General features: G+C 36.7%; 1 protein-coding gene across 1 annotated transcript in view; it reads left to right on the forward strand.

Moving 5' to 3' along the window:
• Positions 1-1,422: 1,422 nt before the first annotated feature.
• The window catches only part of LOC128985540 (mitoferrin-1), a 71,090-nt gene continuing 54,062 nt past the window's right edge, over positions 1,423-18,450 (forward strand). Inside the window, exon 1 of the mRNA XM_054405129.1 lies at positions 1,423-1,705. Within this exon, the coding sequence (XP_054261104.1) occupies positions 1,589-1,705 (117 nt within the window). The 5' untranslated portion in view covers positions 1,423-1,588. The remainder of the gene's footprint in view (positions 1,706-18,450) is intronic.

The following is an 18,450-nucleotide window of genomic DNA, read 5'->3' on the forward strand; positions in this document are numbered from 1 at the left end:
AATAACTGATATATGGGAAAATAAATCCCAAGCAACCGGTATCTTCTTGGACATAGAAAAAGCATTTGACAGCTTGGACAGGAAAATTCTTATAAAAAAACTCCAACAACTTAATATCACTCATAAGCATTAGATTGGATACAAAACTATTTAACTAACAGGAAGCAACAAGTCGAAATAGAATACACAAAGAACTACTATGAAATTAAAAACAGGTCTAAACTACAGACAACCTATCAAGGAATTCCACAGGGCTCCATACTAGGCCCCCTGCTTTTCTTAACATACATAAATTCATTTCCCACCAATTTTACAGAAGACAGTGCCTGTATAATATGTTTGCAGACGACACAACAATCATCACACCAACCGATGGTAAAATCGTAGAACTTCAAAAATCCAAAACTCTACAGCTACTTGCAACGAAATAAACTTATTAATAAATAAACAGAAAACAATAGTAATAAACTTCAAACCTACAAACCATAACAATGACAATTCAACTGCAGATGAACACTCACAAACTAACACTAAATTTCTTGGAATAATATTGGACAAAAACCTAACATGGCATGATCACCTTCTAAAACTAGGTGGAAAGCTGTCACAAGTTGTATATGCATTAAGAAGGATTAGAAGCCTAACAAACACAGAAATCACTATTGCTTATCATGCAATTTTTCATAACATATCAGATATGGCATAATAGCCTGGGGCTCTGCAAATGAAATCCACATCGAGAAAATAATAACCTCACAGAAGAAAGCAATTCGGATAATAGAACAAATCGATCAAGATGAATCACAAGCCCACTGCAAACCTCTTTTTATCAAAAACCGAATCCTAACTGTAATCTCCCTTTACCTTTTTGAAACTATTACCTCAATCAAATCAAATCCTCCCCAACTCAGAATAGTCAATGATGAAACAAAACAAATCTAGACTTAGGGTACCATAGGCTAAACAAAACCAGCAAAACTCCAAACAACATGGGGATCAAAATTTTTAATCTCTTTCCAAAAAAACTCAAAGAAATAAGTGAAAATAAAGCTTTAAAAAAACAACTCAAACAATACCTAATTGAACGACCATATTATAAATTAACTGAATTTATCAACGAACACAAATAAACCTAAACAACGAATAGGAAAGCAATGCTCATGCAATTACACTCTCACACATATACACTATTACAAGAAACTGACGATTTCCCTACAAGGACGGCGGAGAAGACATCGATGGTAAATGGTAAATGGTAAAAGGTGGCCGTGCCTCTACGATCAGCGGTTCAGCTGGGTTCAGCCACATTTTACTTACTGTAAATGTCTTTGAAATTGTAGTGGCAGCTAACGAAACATGTGATTGTGTAGATTGTACAAAAAAAGTTAACTTAAGTCAAAATTAAGTCCACTTGGTGGTGCGTGGTGTGATACCACGACCCTTCGAAGAGCATGGAGTAGAGGCCTAGGTCAGTTTGTGCCCTTTTTGCAGTGTAAAAAATCCAAATTTGTTTTGTTTATTTATAAGAACTTAGTTCAAGCTATCAATACGTTTCTAGTGAAGTGTTCGTTTTATAAAACAGACTATTATGAACTTTGAAGACTATGAAACACTTCCCACCACCAATGTTTCCACACACATGACGGCTGGAGCGATCGCTGGGGTTATGGAACATTGTGTAATGTACCCCCTTGATTCTGTAAAGGTGGGTACAATTATTCTTATAAATAATTATTTGATGTTTAATTTATGTTATGTATTATACTGTCGATCAAAGGCTTTTGACTAAAGGTTCAAGACCTTGCTTGTAGGTTAAAATCCACTTTCACATGATCAGCCTGTCACTATTTAGTTTTCAAATTGGTCCGATTTACTACCTACTTTACCGATGACAATACGTGGAATTGTAAACATTATAGAGCCTTGATATGTTTTATCATAATATATTACTGTAAAATGTAGATAGGCCGAGGCCCATGCATTACTTAGGTGTCAGTGGTCTCACATTTTAAATGTGGCCTAGTTTGAATTATTGAGCCTTTTAAATTAGCAGTAAGTTAACATTATGTTCTGTTTGTCGGGTAGGTATTTAGGTAGGGACTTATTCGGGACCTAGACCCCAGCTTAAATGTTTTAAAATCACTTTTAAACTGTTCTAGGACATCAATACTAGGCTACAACTTTATTAAAGATTTTTTTTGGCGCCGAGGCCCCCTTTTATTAGTTAGGCCTACTAAAATATAGCCTATATAAACAATAATCCCAACTTACTAGGGGGCCGGTGAGATTTCGGGATTTGGGTGGGGGAGATAAAATGTGGTTAAGTAATCATGGGGAGAAAAGGGTAATTCGACGGGTAAAAGGATAATTTATAGGTAATTACCCAGCAAAAATGGGAAATTAGTCTGTATAAATGGGTACTTTCCTTTGCCGCCGACAACGACGAGCAGAGCCGGCAGAGACAGGAAGTCCATCAGAATTGTATTACACCATATGATATATAGGCCTAAATAAAAACAATAACAAAGTAAAAATAAAGTTTGTTTATTTTATCCTAGGCCTATATATTTAGTAAAAAAATGGCTTTAAAAATATTTAAATAGGTAGGTCAATAAAAAGTGGTGTACCGTAACATTTATCACCTGTGTGAATAGCCTACTTACTAACCGTACTTACTTACTTACTCCTTCTTCATCTTTTACCCAAAAAATGGATAGATTGCGTCTCGACAAAAAATAAAAACATTTCTTTTACATGCACAAAAGAAAAAATAAGTCCACAACGTGTAAAACCGTTTAAGATATAAAAAATCAATACCTGGTATACATATATACAAGTTTAGTTAAAAATGACTTCCAGGGATGGGGTGAAGTGGGGTAAGTGTACGCACGAAAATCACTAGTTGCACTTTAACTTGCAATAACTTCAATTGTATTTAAGATAGGCTATCTTAATGAAATTTGGTGAGCAGAAAGCTTGGAATGTGGTCTATAAGTATAATTTTTTTTAAAATCTTAAATCATATTTTTTTATATACTTTTTTTTGTAAAGTGATGTCCCGTGCGTACACTTGCCCCTAAAATCGGGGTAAGTGTACGCCCCCCCCCCCCTTATATTCCATATAACTCGCTTTAGGTTCAATCTGGGGCAAGTGGATTATAGCTTAGAATCTGCTGATTAAAATGGTTTTTTAGGCTATTTGTAAAAATATCTCAAACCGTTCAGGAGTTATGAACTTTTTCGTGGAACTCCGCGTACAATTTCCGCAAAATGGCAAATTTGTAAATTTACAATTATTAATATAAACTTGTTAATATATTTTTATTAATTATTCAAATGCTGTAAAAACTTCTTTGACGGTTTTTTTTTTTACTGAACATGGACACTAAAGAGGGAAGCGTCGAAAATCAGCTCCCCCCGTCTTGCCTGGTGTAGGCTCTGGCAAAACCTTCAGTATGTCGTCATTGGGAATGAATGAAAAATCTTCTTTTTCAGGCCAGTAAAATGTGTTGTCACCTTTTTTTCGTGTAAACTTAACGATAGGTCCAATGTCATCAATTGATGTGATTTGACCAACAAAGTATAAAACTTTTGTCTTCGTTTCAAATCTTGACAAAACCCAATTTACAACTTTTGGTTTCTCTTCAGATCCTTTTTTTGCTTCTTGCTCTTTAAAATTTTCAACTTGTTCTAGGTCATCCAGTTCATCAAACGGCAATACATCGGAATCAGAATCGGTGGGAATGAAAAATTTCTCTCTGCTGGCTGTGGTAGCTTTATTATTTGTTTTCAGTTCTTTCCTTTTATTTGTACTTTTAAGGAGATCTAGTGCAGTATTGCTTTCAGTTTCAAACTTCAGTTGTTTTTTCATAATTTTTTTTTTTCATTTTCTTTTTTCTTCCTAGTTTTTGCGACTTCTTCTTTTTTCATGTTTTTGAGTCTCATTGCCACTTCTTCGCTTGTAATAACCTCAGCCACTGAATGAATGAATGAATGAATGAAAAAGTGCTTTTATTTACAAATATTTGTACAAAAAATAACTTCTTAGCACTAACTACAACAACAATGGACAAAAAGCCCGTCTGTTGCGGCTGGCGTACCTGGTTAGCATTAATTTGTACAATTGACTAACGTAAACTGTTCAGATTAACTGTTAACGGATAACGTAAACTGTTGTGTAAATCAGATTAAAAATTAAATAATAAAACAATTAATTTTTTGAAAATAGACATATTTCTCAAACGGATTTATACATATATGTATATTTACATAAATTAAAAAATAATTATATTGAGAATATAAGTAAACTTTTTTAGAAACACAACAAAAGCCTACATTCTAGCAATATTTAGCAATATTTGCTCAAATTAATATATTGTATATAGATTTCAATGATTCCTGGGAGATAAATAATACATTTATATCTTAGAACTAATACAATTTTGATGCCTTAATGAAACTAATAAATAATAATAAAAAAGATTTTAAAAGTAAGGATATTTGGGAAAATGATTCTCACAGATTGAATTCTTGTATTAAACCCCATCTTTTAGACCAAGCATCTTTTAAATAATTACTTAAGGCCCGCCAATCCCACCCATTCAAAATCTCTATATATTGTTCCTTTGTCAAAATTGGACAGCCAAAATAAAATTTCCTTATTGAATTTAAAACGAACTTGATACTTTCTTCCTTTTCATGACTTCAACAACATTTTGCTTTACAGTCTTTAATAAAACTTCTTCAAATGAGGCATTCGAAGAAAAGAGAGGCTGCACTTGAGAAGGTTGATTGAGGTTGCCAGGTTGACTTGGTGTACTAGATGAACAAGAAGCACCTTGCATCGGATGTTCTACGTCGGGTGATCCAGGAATGCTAGTGTCAGTGGGGTCGGGAGGATTTTCTGTAAGGCCTTGAGCTTCGGCTTCGTGTAGTTCATATCTACGTAAAATGTCAGGATCGTATTTTTCCTTTGGTACCACATTACAGTCATATGGGTAAATACCCGCTTTTTTGAACCCACTTTGCAAGATTGTCGCCGGTGTACTATTCCACACTTCACCAATTAGGACAGAGAATATTCGTTTTGGAATTTTCACCCCAACATGTGTGCGTTGCCAAGCAACAAGTTTCGCATCCCATTTGCTTTTCAAACCTTTGAAGACTGTAAGATCCATTGGTTGTAACAAGTGACTAGTGTGCGCGGGTAGTTTAAGTATTACAACATTGTTGGCAATTGCCAATTCAACCACACTTATATCAACATGGGTTGTGTGTCCATCATACAGCAGCACTACTACTGGCCTCTCTGTTCCACATTTCTTTAAGAACACATTCTTGAAGTAGTTGGCAAAAATTTCTGTTTCCATCCAACCGTTCTTTGAAGAAGCGTATGAAGTCCCTGGGAACGCCTCACTTTCTGGGGCTAACCATGAGTCCCACACTGCTTTGCCCTTAAAGACTATGAGAGGAGGGAGCTTTTCTCCTGCCGCATTGCCGCCAAGTAATACAGTCGTATTTTCTCTCCCTGGCCCACTAGTGATTCTTGACGAAGGGCGGTTCACTTCACCAACTACTTTGGTTTTAGACGGTGAGTTATTCCCGAGATTAATATAGTGATAATTAATAATGTATTTATTGTGTTAACATATTAAACCATTCAACTACAATACTCTTGTTTTACAAACACTCCCCAACATAACATAAGATGTAAATAAATCATATGATTTATATTAAAGACAGATCAAGAGGATCAAGAGACCAGTACATCCTCCTCTCACATGTATCTGCATCACACACATGTATGAGCATCTGGGGTAGGTCTCGTGAGCTTCATTTTTAATATCCGATAAATGAACTCGGTTTCTTCTTAATCTTCCTCCGTTTTCTGTTTTCCCTATGTAAGACCTTGGCTGCTCGTGCTTTTGGATGATTTTTCCTTTAACTTGCTTGTCCCTTACATAAACCATTTGTCCATCTTGTAGCTCTTCTCTTTCCTTCGTTGCTTGCCTCTCATCGAACCGGATTTTCCTTTTACTTCTTAACTGTTCTTCTTTGGATCTCAGTGTTTTAGGATCTGGTGTTTTTGGGACAAGGTTGACAGGAGCAATGGGCACAACCCCTCTTACTTTCCTGCTCATAAGCAACTCTGAAGGAGAGTAACCATTCTCTAAAGGCATCGAGCGGAAAGCCAAGAGGCCCTTATGTAGGGTATGTCTTTGCACTTGAGAACAATCTTCTTAGCAGTTGCTACTGCTGACTTGGCTAGACCATTGGACTGAGGATAATTAGGACTACTAGTTGTTATAGTAAATCCCCAATCTCTTCCAAAGTTCTTAAAATCGTCGCTATCAAACGGGGAACAATTATCACACCGAAGTGTGTGTGGAATACCAAATTGTGAAAAGATTCTTTTCAGTATTTTGATAGTGGGTACTGCAGCAGTCGTCTTTATTGGTATTACATCCAGATACCTTGAGTAGTAGTCCTGTATCACAAAAAACAATTGACCCTTGACTCTGGCGAAGTCACACCCGACTAGGGACCACGGTAGTTCAGGAAATGGAGTAGTGATCAAGGGTTGCTCCTTTAAAACTCTTGGATAGGTCGCAGAAAGATCAGGATAGTCTAAGGACACAACATCCGAGGGTTGTTTGTAACCAAGTTCAGTGTATATAATCAGGGATAACGCTTTAATGGCAGTACGACCAAGTAAGGGTTGCTTAAGACCACGAATGACATAGAGTTCTTCTTCACACTCCCTATCGCGCAGTTTTAAATGAGATACTAATTTTCCAAGGCAGCTAAGAGGATATTGGTCAGCAGACTTGATACATCCATTAAATGGCTGTAATGACAAACATGAAAGAGTCTTTTTCCACAAATCTTCCGGTATACAGGAAACATCCGCTCCAGTATCAATTTTAAAAACTACTGGAATTTCATTTACGTGCAAACATACCTCATATGGTGGAGTGGTGGACAAGCTATGCACTGAGAACTCAACAGTACCCAGCGAAGCATTTGTGTCACTACCAGAACATTCTTCTTCAAATGCCTCAACCTCTTATAACTTCTTTCTTCTTTCTTTTGCAACATCGTTCAAAATGTCCCACTATATTGCAATACCTACAACGTACTTTGTATCCTGGGCAGTTTTCTCTGGAGTGATAGTTGGTGTCCCCGCAACAAAAACATTTGAAACTTCTTACTTCTTCACTTATATTTTGATTACATTTAGAACCTGAGCCTGAGGACGAGGAATTATCATATCGGGAGCCTAAGGACTTATCATATCGGGCTGAAAGAGCGTCAATGTCCTTTGAGGTCATACCCCTAATTGTTCCTTGCTGCATTTTAACCGATTCCCATAGCTTAGCTTTTTCTACTGCTTCATTCAACAACAGGTTGCTATTCATCTGCAATGATTCTGAAAGTTTGCTGTCACGTACCCCAACCACGATGCGGTCACGTAGCATCTCGTCTTTAAGTGCCCCAAAGTTACAATTTTTGATTAATCTATGAAGAGCTGTTAAGTATAGTTCGAAAGATTCCTCTTCAAGCTGGTTCCTCTTATTAAACCGTGCTCTTTCATAAACAATGTTGACAGCTTTGTTAAAGTAATTATTAAAATTGCGTACAACCTCGTCATAAGAGGCGTTTGACAGCCCAAATGAATCAAAAATATACTCAGCATCATCACCCATGGCAAGTAATAAAGAACTGATCTGAGTTTCCTGAGGTTCATGGTTTAAAAGTGAAGCAACCCTATAGCGTTCGAATTTCCTTATCCAGGATGTCCAATCAGATTCCCGGTTTTCAAAAAAACAATCAAAAGGTGGTGGTACGTAAATGTACCTGCCATGAGGAACCATGTCAAATTTGTGAGTCACTGTAGTAGAACTTTGCTGGTTACCTGAATTTTCATCTTCTTCAGTTTCTGTATCAGCCTGGTATCTTTGTGACTTTCTGATCTTCCTATTTGGCATGGTTAGTTCCTGTCTGACACCATGAGTTATTCCCGAGATTAATACAGTGATAATTAATAATGTATTTATTGTGTTAACATATTAAACCATTCAACTACAATACTCTTTTTTTACAAACACTCCCCAATATAACATAAGATGTAAATAAATCATATGATTTATATTAAAGACAGATCAAGAGGATCAAGAGACCAGCACAGACGGGTCAAGAGAAAAATTGGTCTCGTCAATGTTAAAAATTTGGCCCGGCTTGTTTTCTAGTTTCAAATCGTCCAATGTGCTCTTTAACAGTTTGAAATAATGTCCAATTATAAATGGGTCTGTACATTTCTTCCTAGCATATTCCAGGCTTTGTGGCTGTTTAACAGACAATCGGTGACGTTTTTTAAATCCTAAAAACCAATCCTCACCAGGTACTCCATTTTTAAATGGATTGCGGATTTTGTTATGTTTTACGTACTCCCCTACCACCTCTAGCAACTCTTTCCTACTTAGGCCCCAACCCCAACGTTCCATCACTTTTAGGCCCTGGGCTAATTTTTCTTCCTCATGACGTGGGAATACTGTTTCTCTCTCCAAAGTAATACTTTTACCTCTTACGCCATTACGGTGGTGTCGGAGAGTTGCTTCAGGTATTTTAAATTTCTTTGAAGCACCTCTCAAAGTGGATGTTCCAGAGTTAATATCTTGGAGTGCTTTTTGCAAGTCTTCACGGGAGTACTTTGACCCCCTATCAGTTTTTCTTACATATGTTCGAACCATGTTAGTTCAGGTTGGTTAAACAAACTACACTGCACACATAATATCTGTGATATAAAACCACAGTCCACAGTCACTTTAATTGTTTTTAAATGATCACAGTCAATGTAACTTGTAAACTACTGAGCAGCAACGTGGTTGAAACCATTCACAATCCAAAATGCCATTGTACAAAAATCTGAAACAAGGATTAAAAATAAATTGGGGTTTGAGTAAACAAAAGACAGTTCAGGTATAAGGTCCAAAGGTGAAATCAACCAGGAAAATAACTTAGGAAATAAGAAAACTTGTCTTAACCTGATAACTAAGTTGTCACACCATTGAAAACCCCTATGTACACTTACCCCGGGGCTGAGAGTACACTTGCCCCAACCAGTTTTAGGCCCGGGGCAAGTGTATGCCCCCCCCATTTTTGTAATTATAAATTTTAGTAATATATAAATGACATTTTTGGATTCCTCTTCAAAAACTGCATTAGTGTACCAATTTTCAAATTTCTATGGCTATCCGTTGATTTTAGGGAATTTTTCAAAATTTAAAGGCGGTACTTTCGTAGTAAGTAGAAATGCAGAGGTGTTTTAAAACTTAGTTTTAATGTATAAATAGTCATAAATGTTGATTTCTAACTTCAGAATCTGAAAGATCACATTTGAAAACATTGATGGAAAAGATGGCTACCCCATGTTTGCTATTTCCTTATCATTCATGAACTCAAAGATGCTGTAGTAGGCTCTCTCTTTCATTAGACATTAGCTTGTCCTTGAGATAACCCCTTTTCCAGCCCCTAGTGGCCATTGGCAGTTTGTTAAAGAACTTAAGTCCCTGAATTTGGTATGTAGCAGCTGTCTTGGAGAGCCTAACGCGGGGAACATATCCAGCATGTTTCTCTGCCTGGTGTTGTAGGGATGGACCATAGCACGGGACGTAAGGTCTCTATGTTTATCCCAAACATGAAGAAGGCACAGGAGAACGTAATGACCGAAGACAGTAGGTATTCCTAGTCTCACAAAAAGGGGCCTACTATGAGCCCGTCTGTCACTAAAGGTGATGATTCTTAAGGCCCTTTTCTGAATCTTGAGAATCCCCACTGTGCCTGGAGAATGTCCCCACAAAAGCAGTCCATATGTAACGTGGCAATGGAATAAGGCAAAGTAGACCATTTCAAGGTAGTCCTCAGTCACAAACAATCTCAGCTTGACAAGCCCAAGAGCTTGACTTGGCTCTGGTCTACAGAAGGAATGTGAGCCAGACTGCAAACCATCCGCTGGGTCTTGTCAGGGTTTAGCTGGAAACGGTTTGCCACAAACCAGGCTGAAGCGTTTCACAGTCGAAGCTCCATATCTTCATTTATTTCCTGAAGATTTGAACCAGATGACTGGAGGGTGGTGTCGTCCGCAAAAAGAAGGGTACCGCCATCATCATCCAGGTCATTCATCACAATTGTGAATAAAAGCGGTACCAGAATGGATCCTTGAGGAACTCCATGCTCCACTGCTCTGCAAGAGGAGGAAGCACCTGCCTAAGTCACCATCTGTGTACAATCTAGAAGGTAGGATCGAAGAGTAGATAGCACGACTCCGTCCAGCCCGTAGAAGTAGAGCTTCTTTAGGAGCACCTCATGAGACACAGTGTCGAAGGCACGGCTTAGATCGCAGAGAGTAAGTGCAGTAGAGCAACGGTCTTCAAAAGCAGCACTGACTCGTTCTGCCACTGCAGCTACAGCGGCAGCCGTAGATTTTCCACAACGAAAACCAAATTGCATTTCAGTGAGGAGTTTGGACCTATCCTTACCTCTAAAAACGTGAAGTTAAGTTTTCAGTCTTCTTTTGTTTGAATAGGCCTATTGACAGTTTTATTTATTCAAGTTCATTAAAAACGTACACCAATCTTAACTTAATTATATTTTTACATTCAACACATCAATAAAATATATTTTAAACAGATCATAACCTATTTCCATGTTTGTTTAGGCCTACATTGAAAATAAAAATATTTTAGAAACGATATATCGAACCAAATCTGTACTGATATTTCTGCTGACATAATGTTACGAATAATTAACATAGATAAAACAAACTCCTCAAGGAGTATGAAATAAATAGGCTAAATAAATAAACATATTTGGAATCAACCAACACAAGTTATATTTAAAAAATGCTTGCGGCTCTTGTTTAGGTACCTTTTTATTGTTATCTTTCAAATAATGTCATGGCAACCAATTAACCCATAAGGCCCATTTTAAATTTCCATAAGTTAAAATTCACGTAGAGAAAAGCCCTGTGGTCCGATTTGTACCATTTCAGATACAATTTTTTATACCTTCCCATGATTGGCTACTGAATCATTCCACGTCAAATCACCCGGGTCATGAAACCCACCATCTCAGAATTTGATGAAACTTTGTGAAAATGTTCATTCCTATGCCCCTAAGAATACAAAAAATTTCGAAGATACTGCTGATACTTTTTTTATATTAATTTTTTCGCGATACACCATTTTGTCCATTTCAGGCCTTGGAATCGACAAATGACAAATGACAATTCTTTATTGCACATAACATCTGTTAAAGCTATTACAAATGTGATACACAGACAGGTACATTGTCAAGGTTTCTAATAAATAAGGAAATCTAAATAGGTATATAAAAAACCTAGGATTTAGCCAGTAAGTTGTGAGGTACCAAATTTTAAGGGGGGTAAAAACGTATTGCTAGTCAACAAACACCATAACTTACCCGATTTTTATCCACAACATCCTAATCCTAGGCCTATGTGTTGGCCCTAGCTTGGGCTATGGGCCAAAGAACGTAGGCCTACTTTTGATAACAGTGAAGTACACGAACACACCCACAACTACATATTTATTCATAATAGCAATCCTTTTCACCAAATAAAGTTAAAACGACCGATTTTACGAATATTTAACGCCGATGACAACATCACTTAACCTCGAAATGGTATTTGTTGACCGACGACAGACGACAACTAGACCGGCTCAACAGGCGAATCCCCGATCAGCTGTTGGCTAGTTTCCGAAATCGCCACCGCAGCGCTTGAGCCGCGGCCGAGGAAATCGGGATTTGAGCCGGACAAGAATTATTCGCTGTTTGACCACCGACTAGCTCGCACGGGTTACGAATACAACGAAACGACACTACGATATTTATTACGAAGGTTAGCTACCATATTAGTTAGGCCCATTTTTACGTTTTACGTTCTTTCTGTTTTATCTTACGCATACTTAACTTATTATACCTTTTCGTTTTCTTAATATTCCGTTTCGAATTATTAAATTTAATATCTTAACTTGAGTCTTGACCCGCCAGTTCCTGCCTGCCAGTGACTAGCGGTGGCTATCGTTTATTTAATTTTAATTCATTAGTTTCGAAATTAGTTTCATTAGCGAACGATTTCTCCGTTCGCTTAACAAATAATTATCACGTCCAAATTATATCTCGTTTTCACCGTTTTAATACCCCGAGACTTGTCGTCTAAGTTCTAAACCCCGTCTTTGGCGGGTGAAAGAATCAAGTCTTGGGAGCAGGCTGATTTGAACAATCAGCTACGTAAATTAATATTAAATCTATTTTAAACAACATCACGATAAATTCTCCATTCGATTATATTAATTAGGCCCGACGACTCTGCAGGAATTGCTTTTTACATTATATTCTATTTAATATTCTTTACCCACGTCTTCCGAAATTAGTTTAAAGTTTAATACGAGTATTTAAATCACATTGGCTTAAGATTGAATACTCATCGGTCCTACAGAGTCAGTATAAAAGTTAGGCAAAATTTACCAAAACACGGTAGCGAAGGCTGGGATGATATAGCTCCAACTGGGCGTCTGCAGGATTTCCTGAGCGCTTCTAGAGCTCTGAGCCTTCGATTAAATTTTAAATAAATTGATCAGTCAAAGCCGTGACAACTTCGCATTGACCCCTGGATTTTTCTCGGCTCCTTCTGAGCACTCCGGGGAAGAAATTTGAGTGTGGCCGGTTCTAGGGGTAGGCCTAGCCTGACTTGGTGAATACTAGTTTATTCCCCCCCTAGAATTTTGCGTCACAAAGTTACCCCTACAAAGCTACAGCATGGTGGAACTGTTTATGTTAGGAGAGGTTCATGAGAGATTGGGTGTCTGTTACCAGGAGTCGTTGAAAAATTCCTCAAGAGTGAAATATGCTTTTTCTACTAAAACTGTTTTGATTTTGTCTGTAAATTTTGCTAAGTTTAATTGCTTTAAGGAGTTTGGAATTTTCGACAACCAAATGTAGCCTGTACGACCAAAAAATTTGTTCGCAAACCATTTAAGATAACACTTTCAAATTTTTAAGGCAGGTTTCCTATGTCTTGAACAAACAAAAAACTATATAAAGGTCACTCTAGAGCATAATAAAAAAATATAAAAACTATTATGTAATTTAATTTAGTTTTTTAAGTTTGATCAACATGGATTGTGAAAAACGGCTATAGGCTAACTTTTTTCCAGATATTGGAAAAACATAGTAGGCCTATTATTAAAATATTAGTTAAGGCTAAAAATTTAATAAAATATATATTTTATCTTATGAAAAAATACTTACATGAGTTTGCAGTTATGAAAGCTTAATTTGTTATTAAATTGTCAATTATCAAGTCAAAATAAGAATAGTCAATTTCAGTACAACATTTCAATCACTATTTATTTACTCATTTTAACAATATTAAAACATGTGATAATTAATCTTCACAAATAAACCATACAACAGAAATATAAAGATTAATCAATGGTCATACATATATATGAAATTAGTCATTAACACCTGTAACAGCTAAAGTTAAGAATGGTTGTAGAAAATTCGATGAGGCCAACAATATTGTCTTCTATTACAGGGGCTAGCTAGCATTCTAGTTTGGTTCATCATGGACTCAATGATAAACTCGGGTTTACCGAAACGCATCTGTAACGTTTTCTTTATGGCATGCAAGTTTTTACTGGAAACAAAAAGAGGTTTCACCATTTTGAAGGCTTCGTCTCCAAGACAGTTTCTAAGTCTAGCTAGATTGTCATCATCAGAATACAATTTTACGGTATTTTCAAATGCAGAAAAGAATATAGGCCACTCATCTGGTCTACCACTAAAGTTTGGTAGTTGTTGGCGGCAAAGAGAGGTTGGTTGAATAATTTTTTTGACTGAATCTGCTAGTAATTGTGCAGCCGTGGTCATAGCTGTTCATGAACACTGATGAACTGTCGGCCCATTATCATTCAGCCACTTTACGACTTTACTCTCAGATTCTCTCTCCTCTCTCTGAGATATTTAGCTTTGACTTATGCTTACCTCAGATCCGCAGACTTGACTACCATTTGCCGATAGTGATTTCATAGAAGCCCTTATTTCCAGCATTTGTTTACGTCGCTCTAGCTCCCTCCTGTCTCTCAGCCGTTGTCACTCCATTTCCTTCTCCAGCTGTTGTCGCTCCATTTCCTTCTCCAGCCGTTGTCGCTCCATTTCCTTCTCCAGCCGTTGTCGCTCCATTTCCTTCTCCAACCGTTGTCGCTCCATATCCTTCTCCTCCATCAGTCTTTGTCTTTCCAGCTCCTTTTCTTCAATTTCTCGTTCCAGTTTTTGTATTTCTTCCAACTTTTCAAGTTCTATTTCCATTTGTTTCCTGTTGCTCGATGTTGTAGATTTACTTTTTGTTTTCCTTGAACTAATAGAAGTAATGCTGGTTTGTCTCAATGCTACTCCTTGAGTGTCATTGTTTCCATTCTCAGAAACATTCTTTGATAATTTGTCTGTATCATGATTTTCATTCTGATCAGGGGTATACCTTTTTGGAGGTTTAACTTCTCTATTACTTTTTCTGTAAGGCATGGTTCTTTTTTAGTTTCGGCACCAATATTAAATTGTCAATTTTCAAAGTCAAAATAAGAATAGTCAATTTCAGTACAACATTTCCATCACTATTTATTTACTCATTTTAACAATATTAAAACATGTGATAATTAATCTTCACAAATAAACCATACAACAGAAATATAAAGATTAATCAATGGTCATATATTTATATACTAGCAGAGTACCCGTCCTTCGTACGGGGTTGGAATATGAGTATAAAATGCTTATTACAGTTATACTCAAGCTTTGCGTTTGCAATAAGGGAGGACACAGTTTGATAAAATTTGCTTTTTTAAATTTACAGTATTCTATAGTATTACACATCTACCATAGCCATAATGTTCTACCACTTCACGTAAACAATAGAGAAAAATAAACTATTAACAATTTGCAAAATATCACAAATTATTCATGAAATGAAAAACATAAACATAACTGTAAACAATCCTACTTTGACAGTTCTCATTGCGAATCACAGTTTTTTTGTTGCTGCTTAGTTCAAATTAGCTGTTTTCATAAATGCAAAAAAATATAGTGCTGCACCCTGTTGGTAAATCTTATAACTTTTTAATGCTTTTCCATATCATAGAACCAACTTTTTTTAGTTGAAACAGCTGACTAAATTCTTTAATTCCCTTTAAATATAAATACTCATAAGGTTAACATGGGGAATTACAGAGCCACTGGGGCGGAGCCCGAAAGGATTTTTGATATAAGAATATGCCTAAATGTTAATCGGGAATGTAAGCTATCATCATGCCAAATTTCAGCCCAATCCGTCCAGTGGTTTATGCGTGATTGAACTTCAAACAAACAAACAAACAAACAAACACACAAACTTTCACATTTATAATATTAGTAAGATATGAAATTAGTCATTAACACCTGTAGTTCTTTGACAATATTAAATTAAATTTTTGAAGATTGTTTGATATTTCCCTATACAAATTTAAAGCTAAAAGCTTTTGAGCGGTATAACTCACCTTGAAATGGTTGTAACAAAATAGTTGAATGTTACCTTATCATTGGCTAATTTACAGCTTGAGTAAATTTTATGACATGAGAGATTACTCACATGACATAGTTATTTTGATTTGGCAGAATTTTGAAGTTCTTCCTGACTAGTAAGCCATTTGTTCAGGTTTGATTCAGCCAGCTCTAATCTAAATCCTAGGTTGTAAAGCTTAAAGTTGAAAGCTTGCTTTTTTAAGTGTGCATTTTATAGTACCTCCAAGACCATGTCAGGTTGACTTGCCGTTACTTGTGGCATAAAAGGAGTGCTTAGCATAATTCCCAAAATCGTTTTCATGCTCACATATATTTTTACATTTTTTCCTGTTTTTATATTGCCCGACATCCATCCGTAAAATAGTGCACCTTTGTGACTGATGGAAATCTGTCTTTCAGCCATTTCATAATGATTTTTTAATACATTAACAAAAAGAGACATCACGATCCAAGTCATCACTAATAAAACAGTTAATTGAAACCTTTGGTTCCCCCTCACTCGAAAAAAAGGAGAAAAAAAACACATACGGGTTGAAGTGTCCAACCGCATCTTGACCCGTGGTAGCTATGGATTTTATTTTGAATCATAAAGAATAGTTCTCACTAATGTCCATCAGTATTACTGCATCATTATGGGAAAGGTTTTCTTTAAGATGTTTTAAAGATTTAGCTTGGGATTTTGCCATTGGGTACTTTGCTCTTGTGAGGAGTACTTCAGATGAAGATGAAGACACTAGGACCATGTGGATGCATGAAGACACTGTTCATGCATCCACATGGTCCTAGTAAATCATTTTATTGGCCACAAAGAGAAGATTCTTGTTTTATCCCTTTTGATACCATTGTATGTTCAGTTGGTGCTCCACAAATTTTACAACCAAGGATTTAGAGCTGGATGAATTAAACCTGAACAAATGGCATACCTACTAGTCAGGAAGGACTACAGCTTGATATCAACTTAACATCAACAGCTTGATATGAAACAAAGTCATTCATCCATAATGGTTTTCTGCGATCACGTTCAGGTTGAGGTTCGTTCGCTAAGCTCACTCACCTTTTGGTTGCAAATTAGCTGCAGTCAAAAGTTTTTAAAAATAACAGTGCTGCACCCTGTTGGTAAACCTATTAACTTTTTATTGCTATTGAACATCACAGAATCAAATTGTTTAGTTGAAACTAGCTGTTAAGATTCTTTAATTCCATTTAAATATGAGTACTCATAAGGTTAACATGGGAAACTCCAGAGCCACTGGGGCGGAGCCCTTTTGACGGATCTGCACCAAACTTAACACAAACCATCCTTGAATAATGCTTTATAATGCCTAAAAGTTTCATTACAATCTGTCAAGCGGTTTCCGAGTCCATAAAGGACAAACTAACAAACATACATTGGATTTTATAGTCTATTAGCTGTAACCCCCGGGGTTTGCCCCGTTTAACTTTTTAATTTTCAAGATGATCTCGTTCGCATGGCTCAATCACGTCCTGTTTGAAGTTCGTTTGCTACGCTCACTCACCTTTAGGTTGGAGCTCGTTTGCTACGCTCACTCACCTTTAGGTTGAAGTTCGTTCGCTTTGCTCACTCACCTTTTGGTTGCAAATTAGCTGTTGTCATAAATGTAAAAGAAATAATAGTGCTGCACCCTGTTAATAATCCTTGTAACTTTAATGCTATTGAACATCATAGAACAGAACCAACTTGTTTAATTGAAACAGCTGTTAAGATTCATTAATTCTATTTCTCATAAGGTTAACATGGGAAACTCCAGAGCCACTGGGGCGGAGCCGATTGGACGGATCACGAAATTGATGGTGTATAAACCTATTCCATGAAATTCTACACGTATGTACCAAATTTCGTGGCAATCGGTTCAGCGGTGTCTGAGTTTATCACTGCCAAATATATATACAAACATCCTCTTTTATACTTATAGACTAGCTGGCCCGACAGACGACGTCCTGTCCTAATGTGGTATAATGTCAAAAGCTCGTTCATTTTCAAGATGAGCTCGTTAGCATGGCTCAATCACGTCCTGGTTGAAGTTCGTTCGCAACGCTCACTCACCTTTAGGAGGGAGCTCGTTCGCTGCGCTCACTTGCCTTCAGCTTAGCTCGTACGCTACGCTAACTCGCCTCCAGGTTGAAGCTCGTTTGCTACGCTCACTCACCTTTTGGTTAGAAATTAGCTGTTGTCATAAATTAAAAAAAAAAAATTATAGTGCTGCACCCTGTTGTCAAACCTATTAATTTTTAGCGAATTTCCCATATAGGGAATAAGGTATTACCGTAGTACTCACGGTAAGACCTGGACCCGGGACCGATTTTTTTTTCGTTTTGAGGTCCCTAGAGGCCAAAAACACCATCCGTTCAAATTCATATATATATATATATATATATATATTTATATATATATGTGTCCGTTAGCGCGATAACTCGAGCAAAAATGATCCGATTTTGATGAAATTTGGTACAAACGTGTAAACCTACGTTTATTCGAACGAGTTCGCGAACCAGCATGATCGGACCATGGGAACGGGGGTTTATGGGGGCTTTTATGGGGTAAAAATGGGTTTTTCCCATTTTTGACCCAAAAAAGATAAAATTTTGCAATTTCTTTCTAAACTATTTTGTAGAGCTTAAAAAAACAAATTATTTAGTATATTGAAGCGTTATAATGTGCCTAATGGTTACGGAGAAAATTCCAAAAAATTGTAAATTTAAAATTCCCATGTTATTCTTATGGAGAATAAGTAAACTGTTGTAGTTTGCTTGTTTATAAACATATTTTGCCCAAATTTGGAAAATGTTTTT

Source organism: Macrosteles quadrilineatus, unplaced genomic scaffold, assembly GCF_028750875.1.
Source record: "Macrosteles quadrilineatus isolate MER2022 unplaced genomic scaffold, UCM_ALF_1.0 Scaffold_2__2_contigs__length_208266976, whole genome shotgun sequence".
In the NCBI taxonomy this organism is placed as follows: Eukaryota; Metazoa; Arthropoda; class Insecta; order Hemiptera; family Cicadellidae; genus Macrosteles; species Macrosteles quadrilineatus.